The sequence below is a fragment of the Alexandromys fortis genome, unplaced genomic scaffold (assembly GCF_014885135.2).
Source record: "Alexandromys fortis isolate MF-2015 unplaced genomic scaffold, M_Fortis_MF-2015_v1.1 scaffold_13, whole genome shotgun sequence".
Lineage (NCBI taxonomy): Eukaryota > Metazoa > Chordata > Mammalia > Rodentia > Cricetidae > Alexandromys > Alexandromys fortis.
The window spans coordinates 2,453,938-2,472,665 of NW_026067908.1; the positions used below are offsets into that span (position 1 = coordinate 2,453,938).

The 18,728-nt window shown below is 39.5% G+C and overlaps 1 protein-coding gene across 1 annotated transcript in view; it reads left to right on the plus strand.

The window, feature by feature from the left end:
- The first annotated feature begins 12,113 nt into the window (after nucleotides 1–12,113).
- Elavl4 (ELAV like RNA binding protein 4) overlaps nucleotides 12,114–18,728 on the plus strand; it is an 82,223-nt gene continuing 75,608 nt past the window's right edge. Inside the window, exon 1 of the mRNA XM_050136207.1 lies at nucleotides 12,114–12,228. Within this exon, the coding sequence (XP_049992164.1) occupies nucleotides 12,205–12,228 (24 nt within the window). The 5' untranslated portion in view covers nucleotides 12,114–12,204. The remainder of the gene's footprint in view (nucleotides 12,229–18,728) is intronic.

Here is an 18,728-nt window from a genome sequence, read left to right on the forward strand (position 1 = left end):
AAACTGTAAAAATTACTTAACATGTTTGAGTACTTATCAGTTTATCAGTATATACCTTACATGGATGATCTTTTTACATTCTCACTACAATTACTATTGTTCCAATTTTAAATAAGATGTCCCAGGAGTTGATAAAGTATCTACAGACTTGGTCAAGATCCTAGTCCTGACTTCTAGGAAAAGATGGTTTCAGTGATTTTATCCAAGCAACTCCAGCTCTACATTTTATTAAAATATTTCCAATAATCAGAATGGATATCAGAATATCATAATAGGAACCTTGCTTTTCATCTGAGGAAGATTTTAAATCTCCATTGAAAGCTTTTTTTTTTCTTTTGTGCAACATTATTACACTGTAAAGTAAGTTAAAAATCTGAGTTGAAGGCTTGGAAGTTGGCTCAGTGGGTAAAAATGCTCGCGGTGCAAGTGTGAAAACCTAAGTTCAAATCCTCCGGACCCACATAAAGCTGGGTGTAGTAGTACGTGCCTGAAATCCCAGAGAATCTGTGGTAAAATGGATGGTGGAGACAAGAGAATCTCTAGGAGCTCATAGTTCACAGCGATAAAGACAACAAAGAAAGAACACTCTTTTATACAAGATGGAGAGCAAGGCCTAACATCTAAGCTTGTCCACTGTCTTCAGTGTGCATGCCACATGACTGAGCATACATATACATGCACGCATATGTGTGTGTGCGTGCACACACGGTAATACATACACAAAGATTTTGGGGTTAAGTTTACCTAAATTTTTGTTTAGTTTAAACCTCCTTATTTACAGATACTATGTCTTAGCGCTAAGATTTCAAGTGTCATCTAGTTCTTTTTTTTTAATCTGTTCAAGAAGATTATGATCCAGTGAGAAGTGATTTCCCTAAGTTCACAGAATCACTAATGGCAGAGACAGTCTATTCTTGAGTTTTCCTGGCCCCTTCCTGTATTCTCCTTACTGTAAATTAAAATGGATCTTACTTTCATAAAGATTTGTTGAACAGCTACTGTCATGAAGGACATTACTTTCGACATGTTTTTTTCTACACTTGGAAATGCATAAAGTTTGTGTTGAGTCGACAGCTCAACCGGGCTGTCTACTGTTACTACATGAGAGATGTAGTAGAAGAATCCATCCTTTAGCTCCTCGTGTCTTGGAATTGGCACACCGAGGTTGCATGGTCCGATTTAATAATACACTTTTGAAGATGAAGCGACCTGCTGAGGCTGTGTGCTAAGCTGGCCTGTGTTTTATTTCTGTCTCAAAGTACCCATGTGCTAGCAGACAATAACAAATTTCAAACCAGAGTTTGTACTTTACTCAAATAATGAAACCTTAAGAGTTTCAAAAGCCTCGAACAGGTTAGAAGCTTTAATGCTTTGCAGAACATATGTGACACACATTTAGATTATTTTTGAGGACTAGGAAGACTTTTTGAAAGCTTTCTCACTTCACTGGCAATGTACAAAAAAAAATCAAATGTGATGGGTATTTGATCACCCTATACTTCATTTTATGTATAATGAACCAGGCAAAGTAAGTATCAAATAATGAAATCAGTCAGTCCTAATTTGGAGCTAAGTTGATATGTTTTTGTGTTCTATCTTTATTGCACACAGAACCTTGGGTTCCATCTAACACTGTAAAATCCTATTGTAGGTTTTTAACACTGTGGGTTTAAGTATTTGTTCTTCTCAGGAATGGTGTTATGGTGGATAGCTAAATAGTGATATCTATATCAATGATATTTTTAAAGAATTATATATAACCATAATTTCTGTGGGAGCCCAAGATTAATGGTAATTTTATTTTTTAAATCATGTACCTAAGAATAATTTCAAAGTAGGACCAGGGCTTTTCCAGAGATTGGATGTTTGTAAAAGGCCAGCATTATTTTGGCTACTTATAATATCTCATGAGGGAAGACTTATGTAAAAATCTGTAGCAAACAATGCTGTAGTGTTGTAATGCTAAAACTTCTGCTAAAAGACTTACATAAAAATACTCATCTTCATTAAAGATGTGATCGTTTTCAAGGAGGTATTTTGAACTCGAGGCTGCTGTTGCTAAGGGGTTGCTAAGGCAAATGAGCTTCTCAGCACTAATGTGCAGCTTTACTCTTTTGCCTAGAAAGAGTAGAATCCCTCAGCTTCCGAGTCAGAGAGGGAGGAAGAAGAGTCAAGTGGAGGGGCGCCTCTTCCAGACAGTTGTCTAGTGTCTCTCTTGTTTCTTGCTCTTCCTTCCCTCTCAAGGATAAAGGAAGCAATCTCTTTGAATGCACGGAAGCTGTGCAGGTAAACTAGGCCACTTAGCCGGGCAGGGTTCTGTGACAGTAGACTGGCTTTGGCTAAGGCATAAGAGAAGTGCATGCTATTGAAAGATAAACAGCCATGGGTTGCTGATCTAATACATTTGCTGGTGACCAGCCTCAGCAAATGTTTCTTGGTTTGTTTGTTTGTTTCTAATAACCCAACAGTAAGAATGAGTCAATAAAGAGAACGGTGCATTCGTGCATAAAGTACCAAATAATTGTGCGCTAAGCATTTTTGTTCAAAAGTTTGTCCAAAATATTTGGAATCAATAATTTATGTTTTTTTATTGAGTGCCCACTATATCCCAAGTACTGATTTTCTATGTGCTGGGGTTATAAGGAAATAACATACAATTTATACCATGAAATCTCACAGTATAGTGTAAAAATAACAATGGACTGTAATTCATTGAATACAGTCTGTAATAGAATTGCTGAAATATTATAGAGGCGTGGGATTATGTTCACAGTTGAATTTTTATAAATACATTTATAAAATATTTTGAGTGGTAAATGGCTTTGGGTTTTAGTAAACATCCAAAGATCAGGTATTTTTTGATCTAATTCCAGTGATCAGAAAGCATACGTACAACACAACAGTGGGCAACTCTGGCCCTCTGAAATCCATAGGTCAGCATCTATCATCACCTGGTGGCAGAACATTGAAATTGCAGGCCAAGTTTAGGCATGAGTACTTTTTGGTGGTGCCAGTTGTTGCTGCTATACAAGTTGGGAGATGTCAAAGACATCACTCAATGTGGGTTTTTAAATACAAAATAATACTTAAGTTTATTTAAGCCTATACTTTTAAATATAAAAAGTACTATGTCTGTATTATAGTAAAATCATGTGGACTGATTTGGAAGCACATATTAAATATGAAACCTAAATTTGTTTCTTAATGGTCATATTATCCTAAAAAAATCATTTAAATGTCCCGATCATTTTTTCTTTATTTGAAATCTCAAGAGTTGTGAGATTGACATTTATAGGCAAAGCACTTTATGCAATGTTTGACACATTGTAGATACACCATCGTTTTTAATTATTGTTCCTTTTACAACAGTACTTATTAAATAAAGGTCCTTGCATTCATCATCACACAATATTTCTCTGTTTATAATTTAGAAATAGGAGTTGTTAGAATGGACCCAGGATTCCTTGAAAGGGGTATTAGCTAGACTGATCTGGCTGCTAATACCATTTTCCAACTCTCTTCCACTACTTTTGTTCTGAAACAAAATATTCTAACTTTACTGGCCAACTTCTATTATTCTTAAAAAAAACTTAACCCAAATGTAGCTTCTCCAGTGTCTACTGTCTTTTCCCATTCTCCGTTATACTGGGAGGATTCACACATGCAAATGACAGTTCTTCACCAGGTGGACTTCAAGTTCCTTAAGGTGGGGAATGAAATTTGTAATCATTTTTGGATTTCACATTAGGAATTCAGCATGAACCTTTCCCCATGGGGCTAAGTAAATGTTTATCTACAGCAAGTATTTTTCATTAGAACTGGAAGAGTCCATTCAAACCTTTGTTAGTGATTATTGTGTTACTATTCTCCAATTGTTTGAAGATCTTTTTTTACCATCTAGTCTTCAACAAGGTTAATGTCTCTTAAAGCTATTACTAATTTATCATTATTCACATTCTTTATATTAGTAATAAAAGACTGTCATGTAGGATGCTTTCTCCACCAAGCCTATGCTTGTTTTAACCCTGGCAACAAACTTTAAGTATTGTGCCCATTTTACAAAGGAGGAAGCTAAGACTTAGGAAGTCAGAATACCTTTCTTATCCTCCAAGGATCATCTGTTCGGAGAACCCTACTCGGATTGAATGAAATGGGCTTGGGAATAGCACATATATGGCTATATATCTTCATTTATTCTCTATACATGTGTGCTGTCCACAAACGAGAACATAGAAGTTAATTCAACCAATGACCATTGAGGAAAGAGAGGTGGGCTTGGGAGCTCAGCCATTTGCCCTTTAGGAATTTTTGCCTTTCCAATTTACAGCCCTAGTAGAGATAGAATAAAAATGATAGTAAAATAAGATATCTGGAGGCCATCCCTAGCTAAAACCACATTACAAACAAATCTGTTGGCCTTTTCAGTTGAGATGAATTAATCATGGCTTCCAGCCTCCCTTTCCTTCGTCTTCTTACCTTGCTCATCTTTTTCATTCATTCAACAATTTTTTTTTTACTAAGCATGTTGTTCTATGTCGTACAGGAGGAAAGATTTTGCTTTTAAATACAGAAGACACATTTCTGTTTGATACGATATTCTGTGATGTGCGTGTCGCGTACCTAATACATTGTTTCATGTATGATAAACTTCTAGTACAAAATTGCATATTTCATTCTCATTTTATGAACTTATTATCTGTTTCTCCTTCCCTCTCTGCTTTCATCCCCTTCCTCAGTCTTCTCTTTTTGCTAAACTGGAGACGTCCTTGCCTTTTATAGCATCTACTCCATTATTGGAAATTACAGAATTATAAATGAGCCTAGATATTTTATAACACATTGAATTATTTTCAGAACTGAATTAAGTGAATTAAACATTATATCCTTCGAGGGTCTAATAGCTACTCCAGATTTCATTGCTTAGTGTACTTAATTTTTAACTTAATTTAGACGAGGATTTTGTTGTTTTGTTTTTTATTTTCTCTTTAGTATAGCTCTTTTGAACTAATATAAGAAGGTCTCAAATCCCATAATGCAGGGGTCTCCCAGAATTCCCGTGTGTTTCGCACTGGCCCTGCAGAGTTGCCATGTGCTGTGAGGAAGAATATACCAGAGAAAAGTCCACACTGTTGCCACACTTAAGTTATGTCCTTTTCAGAAAACTTTCTAAATATATCAGTGTTCTTATCCATTACAGTCCTTTTCCAGAGAGGCTATTTCTTGAAGAGTGTAGTTCAAGGCAAACTTGAAAGGGCAAACATACATTGACTCTGGAAAGAAGCCTACATTCAGAAGCCACTCAAGCAGGAGTTTGGGGAAGTGGGAGAGGGCGTATGAATCTACTCTGGTCAGTTTACCTGCACAGGTGAACTCTCAGCAGCTCAGGTAGACCAGATATCCATTCTTCATGTGGCCCCCTACCATAGTAGTACTTTCCCACAGATAGAGTAGATGTGCTACTTAGGAAGGAGAAAGGCATCAACCAGTCAGGTCATATATCTCTGAGAGAACATTCCACAGTGAATTTCTAATCCTTTTGCAGACTCTGTGTCAGCCTGATGCATCTTTCTTTCCTTGGCAATATGTGTCCACTTTCCAATAAAACTGATTTAATGTTTCTACAGGGAAAAAAAAAAAAAAAGACAAAGACCAGCATCATGATTCAACAAAGGAAAATTAAGCTTTCGCTTTTATCAAAGCTTTTAAACATAGTATCTCATTGTCTGGGCAGACTGATTATATTGTTTGTAAAAAGAAAAAAAATCAACAGTTTCGATAATTGTTTTGAAAGGGGAGCAGATGAAAAGAAACCGATCCCCGGGAAAATGTCAGGGCGCAGTCAGGTCGCAGTCACGGATGGTGCTGTTTAAATGGTGTACCATAATCATATTAGGGCAGAGCACATGGAATTTCGGATTTCTGCATGACAGTGAAGAAGAACCAGCAATTATCTGTGTGTGTGGTGTGTGTGTGTGTGTGTGTGTGTGTGTGTGTGTCCTACATTCTCTCTCCATTTTGCTAATTCAATTGAAAAGCAAGAAGAGGTAATCTGGACAGCCAGAACAGGAGGACAAGGTCCACAGCTGTGCTCGGGGGCTGGTGTGGAGAGAGATGCAGACTGACTTGGAGTTTTGTGTGTTGCATGTGAATGCTCTGGACTGCCCTAATCGACTGAAAATGAGCCAGCCACAGTCATATGGAACAGGTCCGTTTACCACATCTCTTGGTTGCATGGCAGATGGTAGACCGTCAATGGGTGGTATTGATTGGCTGGATTTGCCTTAGGGTAACAAGACTATGGGTCCTTAAAACCCCGCTTCATCTTATTTTCCTTGGTGCCGCGACATACAGTAGTGGTTTTCTCTTTTCCGTGCCCCAAAGTCCTGACCCCTAGCATTCCCTTTTTCTTTTTTCAGATCTAAAGTCTTCCTTGGTAATCAAGTTAAAAAGGTTACCTCGAGATAAACACTCTTTAAATTATCACCAAGGCAAGAAAACTCGAGAATATTTTATTTACTAGACTGATTACATTTTAATGTTTGAAGAAAGTGACATTTTTTAATTAGTGTTTAAGACATATGGTGAGTGTACAAATTAGCTTATTTCATACAACCAGAATTTGATGAGAGCAACTCCTCCTTCTCACTCCCCAGTTAAAAATTGTCACTTGAAACTTAATATATGCAAGGAGGTTAAATGCTATTAAATGATGCAGACTTGACTTAAAGATAAAAGAGACAGTCAGTCACTATCTTGTGTCGCTAAATGCTGGCTGGACAGACTGGAAAAATACTAGAATTGGCATCTGTGTCTCCAGAGATGTGGAAGTTCAGAGCTTTAATATCGTCCGGCCAAGAAAAACAAAAATGTCAGGTATATGTGCATGCATGCATGCATGCGTGTGTGCTTGTGTGCGTGTGTGTGTGTGTGTGTTGGTTTCTGCATTAGATGCATGGGAGAGTAAAGTAGCATGCGCATCCTTTGTTACTAGTAAAAATATAAAACCCTTCTTAAGACGTGGCCGTGTAATGATGCGGCTCTGCATCTCTACACTACTCCCCTCACTTGGAGATTTCAACTTGGGGCATTCTCTTTATTCTTGGCGGAAGATCAAGTTAATTGAATAGAGTGGTACAAAGGAGATGCCAAGTTAGGTACACCTCCAAAATCATGTCCAGTAAAAATGTTCCTCTTTAAAGCAGATCTTAAGGGGAAAGAACCACTCTGAGGAGAGACAAGTGTCTGGTTTGAGCCTGTGGTTGTTTATAACTGGTCATATGATCACATTTAAAAAAAAAAAAAAGACACGGTTAAGTTTTGGTTTTGCCTTTTGTGTTTTTGGTGCCTTTACTTTTAAGCTTTTGGTCGTTTATATAAGTAGAGACTGTCCAGTAAACTCGGAAGGAAAGTTAAACCTATAGCTCTTGTCTCCAATTTGTGTGTTTATCTACATGCATCTGAGTCCAGTGCTCATCCTGTGGGAATATTTCTCTTGTTGTAAAAAAGAAACCATTTTCATGGAGTTTTTTAAGTTCTCCTTTTCTTGGGGTGGATTGGGTTTTCCTCCTTTATCACCGGCAGAATGAAACAAGCCTTGTTTGTGTCTCTTATTAGAACTGTGAGGCAGTGTTTTGTTCTGGTCGGTTTTGTTCCCTTGCTTTAAATCAGGAGGAAAATTTTTATTTACTTAGACATAATACAGTAGAGACAATCTTGCCTGTTAGGATATTGCTATTTCTCATGTCACATCCTATACCTAAAAGCAATTCCGAGGAGAAAGCATGCATGCGCGCGCACGCGCGCGTGCACAGACACACACACACACACACACACACACACACACACAGTCTTTTAAGATGGTTTGTTTCAATCTGTGCACTCTACCCACCTGGTGGTTATATAGTGAACTGTTACTTTAAAGAGTAGTTTAAACACCAGCCATGTTTGGGGCAGGCTGCTCTTGCAAAGAGAGCAGTGCATATTACAGGAGGCTACAGTGGGAGAGATAAGGGGGAAATTCAGCTCACTGACTAGAGGTTTTAATGTGCGAACTCTGGGGAAATCATATATTGACTGTTCCGTGGTGCGCAAGAAAATTGAAGAACCCTTTGCAGACGGAGTGCTTTGCAAAGGATTCTATCTGTTTCTCTTAAAACAAAATCTGTGGCAAGATGTTTGAAATCAGCAGGACGCTTAATGCTGCTTTGTTAAATAATGAGGTAATATTTTGTCACTTTTTTCTGGGCAGCATCTGTTTTTATCCCCCCTCCTCTTTATCCCCCCCCCATGTTTATGAAGGGTTCTTTTCTCTTCTTTTTCCTTTCTTTTTTATCCTCCCCGCCCCCTTTCATAGAAGTCTAGGAAATATAATTCATGCTTCTTTTTCTGTTCCTTGTTTCCTGTGCTTTTAGAGAATTTGGTTGTCTATCTTTTTTTTTCTGTTTCCTAGCCCATTGTGCCACGTAAGGCTTCTCCACTGCGCGGAGTAGGTAGTTATTAACGCTGAATTGGCTTCTGGTACAGTCCATCTGGACGCTGTGTGGGAAAGCTGGCTGCCGGCGACTGATGCTGAGCTATCTGCAGCCTTTGGGATGTGTGCATGGTGGCGAGGGGCTGACTGATATGAGATTACTTCTTTTAAGGGAAATTGTTATTAATGAGTCAAGAAACTGCTCATTTATGGTAAGAGGGACACAGCGGCGCAGCCAGCCCCACAGCGCTGGGCTACCGTTTTAGGTTGCCTTAGCTGCTTGAGAGAGACAAGTTTCTTTCTATGGTGGTGGATTGTAGCAGAAAAGGAAAAAAAAAGATGCATGACTGGGAGACTCGCCTGCCTGGTTCTTAAGATAATATATTGAGAATCTGTTGCTTTACAAATGCCACACCGCTTGTGTAGCGGTCAGCCCCTCACATTGAGAGATGAACGCTACTATGGGCAATGCGATAATAAGGTTGACTTTGCCCAACAATAGGATTCTGCCTTTGTCTTTAGAGAAAAGGCCTCTGAGGACATTTGTGCATTTTGTTTGAGGATTCCTTTGAAAGACTTTAGAGTGGAGGTTTTCGCAGAAGTGGTTAATATACAAAATGCATGGGTATTTTTTTTTTTTAGCCTAGCGAGACCAGGTAATTGTTTATGGTATCAGGGACAGTTACTATTTTGGAAAGGTGGCCGGAATGGTTTGGAGTTCCCTAATGTTAATTTATGGCTCAGTCAGTGTACCAAAGTTAGTATGGATGAGAAAAAAGGAGATGCTAAAATTTTTACCTTTTATAACCTGTGTAGAAATATCGAGTGAATGTTTTGTTCCAAGAGAGCTGTTTTTATTTGTGTGGCTAAAGCATGGTGTCAACATAGTCTTCCCAATGTTTTCGTGCTGGTGTGCTCACACTCAAGAGTTTTTTGGCTGCCGATGTAGGATGCGTAGACCTAGCCTGTCTATGTACGTCAAGCTGTTTGGAGCATTGAACCTGGGAATTCTTCCTTGGAGTGCAGTGCAGCAAGTACTACAGCACCAGTGTGACTCATGGGGTTCGTCATGCAGGTGCCAAGGGAGTCATTTTAAAGTTGACTTCATTCACTGTCCTTCTACTGGAAGGGCCCAGCAGAGGTCCACATTTCCACCCCTCTTTATCATGGACCTTAATTTCTCATAGCTGGACTTATTTATATTTAAACAAAAGGATTTATGTAATGTATCCGACACACTGTTTAGTGGTGTTTCTGTTTTTCCATAGAGTGTGTATACATATGCTTGTTGAATGTGTTTACGAAGCAATGTTTTGAAGAGAATTGTTTCCACCTTTTAAAATGTAGGGGTTTTTTTTTCTAGTAGTTTTTCACAAACTACTCTTGGACTCTGAAGCCCAGAACTACACTGTATTTGACCCATCGTTCCACTACCCCTAGTCCAGCTCACTGTCAGCTTCCGGCAAAGATTAAAACCTGTGTTAAATATTTGTTACCTCTGTACATTTATTGATAAACAAGTTAACTAAACTGTGACTTGGGGGTGTTAGCCTTCTTCATAGATGTGAGACATAAAGGTCTCAGGTAAGCCACTTAAAAACCCAGGCTGAAACTCCTGAAGCGTGGTGATCCGGCGTTTAGGACCTGTGTCGCATAAGCAGGCAGACTGTATACATCACTACACACTTGCTAAATGTCTCTTTGTACATTTTTTAGAGGCCAAGGGGTGGGGGAGGTAGGGAGGAAAAAGACAAAGTCTTTCGTTAAGTAGAACAAGATGAGCGGTCTGTGCAGGTAATAAAATGAGACCATTTTATTCCATAGCCAAGTTTTGCCCTCCCCTCAGTAGAAAAAGCAAAAGGGAATATGTTTTCATCGATTTTTAAAAATTCAGAGCATGCCCCTATCCAACTTGAAAAGTAAATTCATTTAAATAAATCATTCATCATTCTCTGTTTGGGGAAAGCTCAGACAGAAGGCAGAAAGGTAGAGCCTGGCAGCTGCCTCCTCCCTCCAGCTTTTTTTTTTTTCTTATTAGGAAATAGTTTTCTGAGACAAACTTATGTGAACCTAATTCACTGAGAAGTTTAATCCCAAACTTGCATGCTTTTGAAATGTTGGTCATGTTAGCTGCATAAAGAAGCATTGCTTACAGAAAGCCAGCAATTCTGGGAAATAATAAAGTTAAAATGTGGAAGTATTAGCACATTAAAGTGCTTTTGTTGTATCTTTAAGCCTAGAGGCAGATCATTAAATATGCATTTCGCTAGAAAGCAACTGTCAAGAAAGATAAGGTGGTTGAAAATATTCCCCACCGAACAAGCCCTCTATCAGAGGGACGGGCTCCTGTGTTCCCCGCCAGGACCGGGAAGGAAGGACACTCCCACTGTGAAGGTTTGCAGTCCTCCAATGACCTGCAGTTGTAACAGTACTTTTCGAGCTGGAAGGAGGTAAAAGGTAAAAAATACAAGTATGCCTGTTGTTGCTTCAACCGGGCTTTAATTACCAGACACAAGAAGCAGTTCAGAAATCTGGCTCTGTTGTTGTAGAGGTCACCGAATCATTAACATCGTCAATCTGGCAGTAGCTAATTTAAATAGCACCTGATGTTGCAACGCCTCCCTTCGGTTCCCCAGCCAATCAGAGTCTGGCTTCAGCTGACAGATGGTCCCATAAATGGATGTAAAAAGGGGAAGCTTCGAGCCAATTTCAGCAAGGCTCTGTTCAGTTGTTCTTATCTACATCCTAGAATCAGGGGTTTCAGCTCACTGCGCCTTTTCTTCCTTTTTTTTTTTCCCTTTCTTTCTCACCCCACCCCCTCCCAATAATTGATTTACTTTACAATCATCCACACTGTGTTTTGTGGACCTTTCATAGATAGATAGATATATAAACAATAGTAGTCATTTTTAGATATATTCTGAAACCTTTGCAAATTTTAAGAGAAGAGTCGAAGCGCTGCAAGACCCAATATTTGCCAATAAGAATGGTTATGGTAGGTATGACTAGATGTATAATCTGTTGTTCGTGTTGCTAGAGGGAAGACAAGCGTCTATACCTTCGCCAGTCTTAGGCTTGCACGAGAGTTTAGTTCTTTGCTGCTGTCTGGTTCCTACATTTACTATATCTTTTGTGTAGCGTGCGGGTAGGTCCTTTTATTGCAAAGCAGTGGGGAGAGAGGTTGTCATTTTTAACAGGTCGTTGTCAGTTTTCCCTTTCACGTGAAAGCAGAGGGTGGGGATGGGCTGAAATAATTGCTGGTTTGTTGAAAGAGATTCTATTACTTGAGACCATCATGAGGGGGTGGCAGGGGCTTTCTTTTTGTAAGAGAGAAGAGGTTTGTCTACATGCCTGGGTTTTCTGGGGCTTAGGGTGTATGCAGCAGGGTTAGGAACCTCTCCATTTCTGTGCTGGAAATATAAAGCTCGAGAGGCAGCTCCTGGATGCTGAACGTTGAGATGGGCAGTTGTGTTTCAGGGAACTGTGCAGTCAAAACGGCAAAGAGGGTGATTTATTTGGGCTTCAGTAAACGCTGCATCTTGTATTTCAAAGAGTTTCCTGTCATGACCTCATAAAAAGAGGAGGCGGCTTGTATGTGTAGCGGTGCCTGGCGTGTTGAGTTGTTGCTTCCTTCTCTGGGCAGCAGCTCTGTAAGAAGGGAATGTCAGCTTTTACATAACGCTCCTCTCCGCTTTTGACACACTGTGTGAGGGTCCATCTTCTTCTGATCACAGATGGAGTGGAATGGCTTGAAGATGGTAAGTGAAAAGAGAAGGCAGCTTGGAGGCTCCAGCCGTGTGTGTGTGTGTGTGTGTGTGTGTGTGTGTGTGTGTGTAAGGATGGTGGACTGCATCGTAAATCACTGTTCTGATCGTGCCTCTGTGTGAGTGTGTGTGTGTGTGTGTATTAGTATTTCTTTTTCTGAAATCCACAATCTGCCTCCAAGTATAATGGCATTGCATGCATACAAGGCACGTACTGCCTTTTCCATCAAACACATTTTAGGCAAGCAAGGTTGGTGCCTTTTTTTTTGACAATCACAATGTCACTGTCACTGTTGGCTGGCGTGTCCACCACCTCTGCGAGCCTTCAGCCGAATTACACGACTGCTAAAGTTAAAGGCACATTTCTTCTTCGGTCTCATGCTAGGAGTGATGGGGAAGGCTGGGAGTGAGGGGTGGAGGAGGTGAGATTCAGTACCAGCAGATTGCAATTGTGAAACAGGACTTTGAGATGTGGATGGGGAAGTGGAAAACCTTTCTGCCGAAGTAGTAAATCTATTTTTAGCATCGTCTTTTTCTGGAAAAAGAAACAGGGAAACTCCTTGAGTGCTGTTCCTGTCTCCTGGCGTTGACCCTAAAGATATGACACAAAATGGCACGAATAGATGCCACGAGTGCCCACTCTGACTTTGAATTTTCACCAGCAATAGCTTTCAGGGGGTTTGGGGCTGGGTAGTGGGGAAAGCTATAAATTCATTTTATTTTTAACCTGAAAAGCCTGAGGAGGACTTTTCACTCTGCATAGACATTATAACAAAGCTGTGGTCTTTTTCCCATTCTTAGAGGATTGCCTTTGTCTGGCTGCTTGTTTTGATGGGTGTAAAACAAATAAGATTAGACCGAGCAGCCCAACTGAAAGCGATAGCTGGGAGGAAAACCCAATGAAAGGTTGCCCGGGAAACGAACAGAGGAGAAGCCGAGCAGGGAGCAGGTGGCTATCATGAGAACACACTGCAAACAGTGTAAAAAAGGAGGAGGGGGGACAGGACCTCGATTATCTTTGCTGTTCTTTGTGACCAGCCCAACTTTAATTATTCTTCATAAATAGGTGTTAATTACATTTCTAAGTCTGGTTTACAGTGATTTTTCGAAATCTATTTTTAAGCATCTGTTCCCTTTCTCCTCTTTTTCTTTTTGTTTGTTTGTTTAAAAAAAGAGAGGAGGGGGAAGGGAAAGCAGGGTCTCTCTCTCTCTCTCTCTCTCTCTCTCTCTCTCTCTCTCTCTCTCTCTCCTCTTCCCCCTTTCCCTGCTGTGAAATTGTACGTGCAAAAAATTGCAAGGAATCTTGTAAGACCATTTGAAAAAAATGTAAATTATATTGAATGAAGTTGACGAAAGCATAATAGTGAATTCCCACAGTTGATAGGTTCTGCAAATAATTTCTCTGATATTTCCAGCAAATATTCATAGAAAAGATATAAGTAGATTCGATTTATGCTAAGCAATGATTTTTGTGTCCGATGATACTGGCATGTTTACTACATTAGATGCTGGTACTGTAGTTTCAAGGAGTTTATTGTAGAAATGTCTTTAGAACACGGCCACTAAAGAGCCCCTTGCCTCCCTCCGCTGCCCATTCCTCTCGCTTCAGAATCTACCCGTATCTTCCACTGTAATCAATGCATTTGGTCTTAAGTCTGGTCTTGGTATAAACTGAGTGAAAGGTGGTCTTTTTTTAAGTGTCTCTGATGTCTGGTGAGACCCAGGCGTGCTAGCTGACAGGCATCTCTCCCTTGTCCCTCTCTGAGTGCTTTTCTAAGTAGTGTCTTTTCCCCAGTGATGGTGGGTACCAAAAAGGACCAAGAGCGATAGTACTCGAGTGAATAGAAGTAACACTAAAAAAAAACCTGAAATAGTCATCAGTTGTGGTTTCTTCCTTGTGACAATAAAGATGCATAATCCAGTAGCTAATTTGAAGCCTCAAAATAAAAAAAAATTAAAAAATTGAAATGTATTGCAAGGGTAGAAAATATAATTGCCTTTATTGAAAATCCTCTTCATTTATTGTCTCTCCTTCGCAAATCTCCACCACCGGCTCCCACCATAATTTTTCTGTGAGAATGTTCCTTTTTGTTTTGTGTTCTAACTGGAGGGAGGTATTATTTTGGTTTTACTCTCAAGGTACAATAAATAAATAAATAAATATATTTTTGTCCCATGCTCGGACCTTGTTTTCCTACCTTGAGTGTAGACATGTATCATCTATTAAAATAGAATACTTTATTTATTTAATAGACATGTATCATCTATTAAAATAGAATACTTTTTATTATCACTGATGAAGTTTTATTTTTATTTTCTGAGAATTTTCTGGCAGGTATTAGTTGGGTAAAATTGTTTCTATGAAAACTGCCACTTTGTCTTTGGTTATGAGAAAGAAGACACACAGCTCTAGCTCTGCCGCTGACCTCTCTTGCTTCTTTGTCTTAAAAATATTAATACCCACTACCTACATGTAGAGGTGTGCCATGACGGGAACACAAGACTGCGTGTGAATTTACTAAGAAGTGAGAATATGGATGGAAATATTGCTGCAACATGATGTACATGGACTACATCGCAGTTTTACTGATCTGGTTGTCTCTGCATTTCATAGGCATGTATTGATTAAATCGGCTGATATTTAATTTTTTGGAGGAGTCAAATGAGCAGAAGTAGGGGAGTAGCAAAAATTTACATGAGAATCATTGATACTTTGACTTTAATATCGTATGTGAAAAACTTAAGCGTTTATTTGGGTCTTAGTCCCATTCATTCCTAACCACCATTTTTTCAAGACATCTTCTTGCAAAGATTAAGATGGGCTTGCTTATGTCTGATGGTTTGCACAAAGCTTTAAAACTTTTTTTTTCTCCTATAGACCTTTCTTTTAATATGAGCATTTTGTTATGAAAGCAAGACCAGGTTGTTTTGAGGTACTACTAGCAGAATTATTTGTAAGGAAAGAGGAATAAAATGATAGTGTATATGTATTTTAGTTCCAAATTCAGCCTCGCTAAGAGTTTTTGAGACGACAGACTTCATATATTTTAAATTTGGAGTGTCTATTAGGAATAATGGGTTTGAAATTTCAAATCTAAAAGTCATTGCATGAATGGTACTCTGTGTGTGTGTGTGTGTGTGTGTGGTGTGTGTGTGTGTGTGTGTTCATTGTCTCTAAAAGAATCTGTAGATGAACTGAGGTCTTTTTCTCAAGTTCGAGTTTCTATGAACAATGAAAGGGTTTCCTCGGGACAAATCCTTTGCTTCTTCTTCTCTGTACTTGCCTCCTTTTTGCGGCTGAATTCTCTTCCTAGGCAGAACACTATCCCATATAAAGAGACATTCTGCTTCATTTAGTGCTTGGTGCTTTAATACCTTATTTTAATTAAAAACAAAAATGGAAGAAGCAAATTATCTGTTATGTACTACAAGTAAGGAATGGCGGGCGGTCTTGATAAAGGTCATCACATATGGACAGAAATACTTTGGCCTTGACAAATTTCTTCATCGATTCTAGTAACCTGTAGCTACCAGTCACTTTGTTTACATACATGGACATTTAATATATACTTTTTATTCCGGTGAGCTAGCCAGCGAATGCTAGGCATACACGTATGTGCAGCAGATGCTAGGCATACACGTATGTGTAGCAAATGCTGCAATGCAGTATTTTTCTCCGTGTCATTGGGAGTTTGGGGGGTACGAAGGGACATGAGCAGTCCCAAGCTTCTATCTTATTGTCCTTCAGTTGGTGCACTGTTTGCAGAATTGGTTAGTTCTCCTTCGGAAAGAAGTAAAGTCAATGTTTCGTCACTGACTATCCAATCCTTCATGCATTTGTATGGATATGAGAAGCGTGGTACCAAAGTGTTTTTGTGAATTCTTGCATCTGTCTTAGCTTTTCTTTATTTGGTGTTAACCAAGTGCATGTAAACATATACCTGTAAGTTTACGTGGATCTCTAAATGGAAAGGAAACTGAAGTAGCCTACTTTTCCTAAGTACTTCATTTTCTTTAATTCCAAGAGCTCCCTTAATAGAAAAAAAATGTGAATTTTAAAATATTTATCAAAAAGATGTTGAGATTCTGCAGACTTCCATTAGAAGCCAGACACTTTCTTTACCAACCACTTGAGGAGCTGTAAATGTGCAAACCCTGAACTATCTCTGCTAGCCAGAGGGCCCTCTCAGTCAAGGGACCAAGGGATGGAATTTGAATTGAAATGAGGTCCTTTGTTCTTTGGGGATATTTTAATGTAATATTACCATTGGTAATATTAGTAATAATAATAAGGAGGAGGAGGAGGAGGTAAATGGGCATCCTGTGCTTTGTCTTTTCAAGTTTTGTGAGTGTAGGGTGTTTTAAGGTCACCCTTGGGTTTTAAAGCCTCAGTAAGTCTATTTTAGGGCTAGAGGACTTTTGTAAATCAATGGCTTCCAAGGGTTAAAATGAGGAAATGGCCTGAGGGCAAGTGGGTAGCTGGAGGTTGTCTGAAATTAGCTATCTAGCAATGAAGAGGAGAAAGTCTGAAGGACAAGAATGGGGGGGAGAGCATGGAGGTGGGGTGGGGGTACACATGGAACCACAGCACCTAGGACAGCAACATGTGATCTGTTCATTTCTGGTGTGTTGGAGATCATGCGTGACAAATTTGAACTGTTGCAGTATAGGATGCCCCATAATTTCTCAGAACCTTGACTTTGCAGCTTTATCTCTTCCTTGTTTGCTTGTTCACACCTCTAATTATATCCGATTTTGGGGTTCTAGCTGGGGGTCCAGAGAGGAGACATTTTGTTGTTTACTTCACTAAGAATTAAGGCAGCATGTCTACAATAGCTTTGGAGTATCAGTGTTAGGAACCAATTTCCTTGAAAAGGAAATTGTTACAAAAGACGGAAAATAAGAATGCGGTCACCCAGTCAGCTAGATTTGGATGTCCACTGTGCCTGTCGGTAAGAGTTGTGTTGGTTAAGCATTCATTAAGAAGTCAAGTATGCTTTGGGTGCTTTTATCAGGCTGGTAGCTCTCTCGTGCACCTCTCCCAGTTCTCTCCTTCCCGCCCCAACCCTGAGATTCTGCCTTCACCATTTTTGCTTTGAACTAGCTCTACCCAGATCCTTGTCATTAACACCAGAGATTACCCCCCAACCCCAGTAAAGATTGTCTCCTCAAGTCTCAAATACTGAAAGCAATCAAAGAATCCTTAAATAAATTCCAGTTAAGAAATTGGAAGAAATTGGAAGTTAAGAAATAGGAAATTGAAGAAGTGCTGTTTAGTGCAATTGTGCTTACATCGTTATTGTTGATGCTGTTGTTGAAAATCTTTGTTTTTAGTCCCAGAAGTTAAATACAAAGCTAGGGGTTTTGTTAATGAAAAAAATTAAATGACTTAGGTATCCCCTGAAATGACTACTGATGGGACTCTTGGTTTGAAAAATAACATTTGAGCTTAAAATTTCAAATCTTCATTTTAAGATACTAAGAAAAGTAAACTTTTTAATATAAAATATAGTTTCTCTTCAGGATAGAAGGAGATAGAGAATGAAGTTCAGCTGAGCTGACAAATCGGAAAACACCACGTGTTGGAGGTCTCTGGCCTGTGGGGCAGGGGATCCTATCTTGAGCCTGCAGGGTCTGAATCCTCCTTCTAGTTTCAGTCAACCCTCCTGTCACAAGTGTCCCTTGGATCTGTTTTGCCATCGGGGTTAGAGCAGAACTGATGGTCACTCCTTGTTCCATGAAGAGGTGTTTGTTGAGGACTTACTATGTACATTTCTTTGAAATTCAAGGTTGCCGCTTCTCTCAGCGATGATCAAAGTGACAGGGGTAGGTTTCTATGACTGGGGATAAGGCTGAGGGGAGAGGTCGTGAGGCTCCCATTGCCCAGAGACACTGGTGCGAAGGGTAAGCCGTTTCATCAGAACGTTCAAGCTGAACGTCGGTGGTTTCCACTGTACAAATCTCTAAGTGACTCCAAAGGACAGAAATTAAAGATCTTCGAGAGACAGTTTTTGTCTGTAATGTTCCATGTATCCAGATGTTCGTGCTCAGGAAGAAGCAGTTTGGACAGTTGGAAGGAACTTGTCTTTCAGCCAGATGCCTGTGAGACTTGCCTGGAACCTGTTAATATTACAGAAATACGAATACCTTCCTGCTAACAGAAATTTCTTTTTTAGTCTTTCTTTCTTTTTTTTTTTTTTTTTGAAATCTTGTTTTTGCTAGCTTTATTTTTTTATTTAAACAACATTTTTCATTTATTTTACATACCAACCAGGCTCTCCTTCCTTCTCTCCTCCTGTTCCCTCACCTTTCCAATCTACCCCTTTCCCCATCCACTCCTCCTGAGAAAGGAACAGGCCTCCCATATGTCCACATCAAGTTGAGGCAGGACAAGTTCCTCTCCTTACATCGAGTTTTTTATTCTCTCTCTCTCTCTCTCTCTCTCTCTCTCTCTCTCTCTCTCTCTCTCTCTCTCTCTCTCTCTCTCTCTCGCT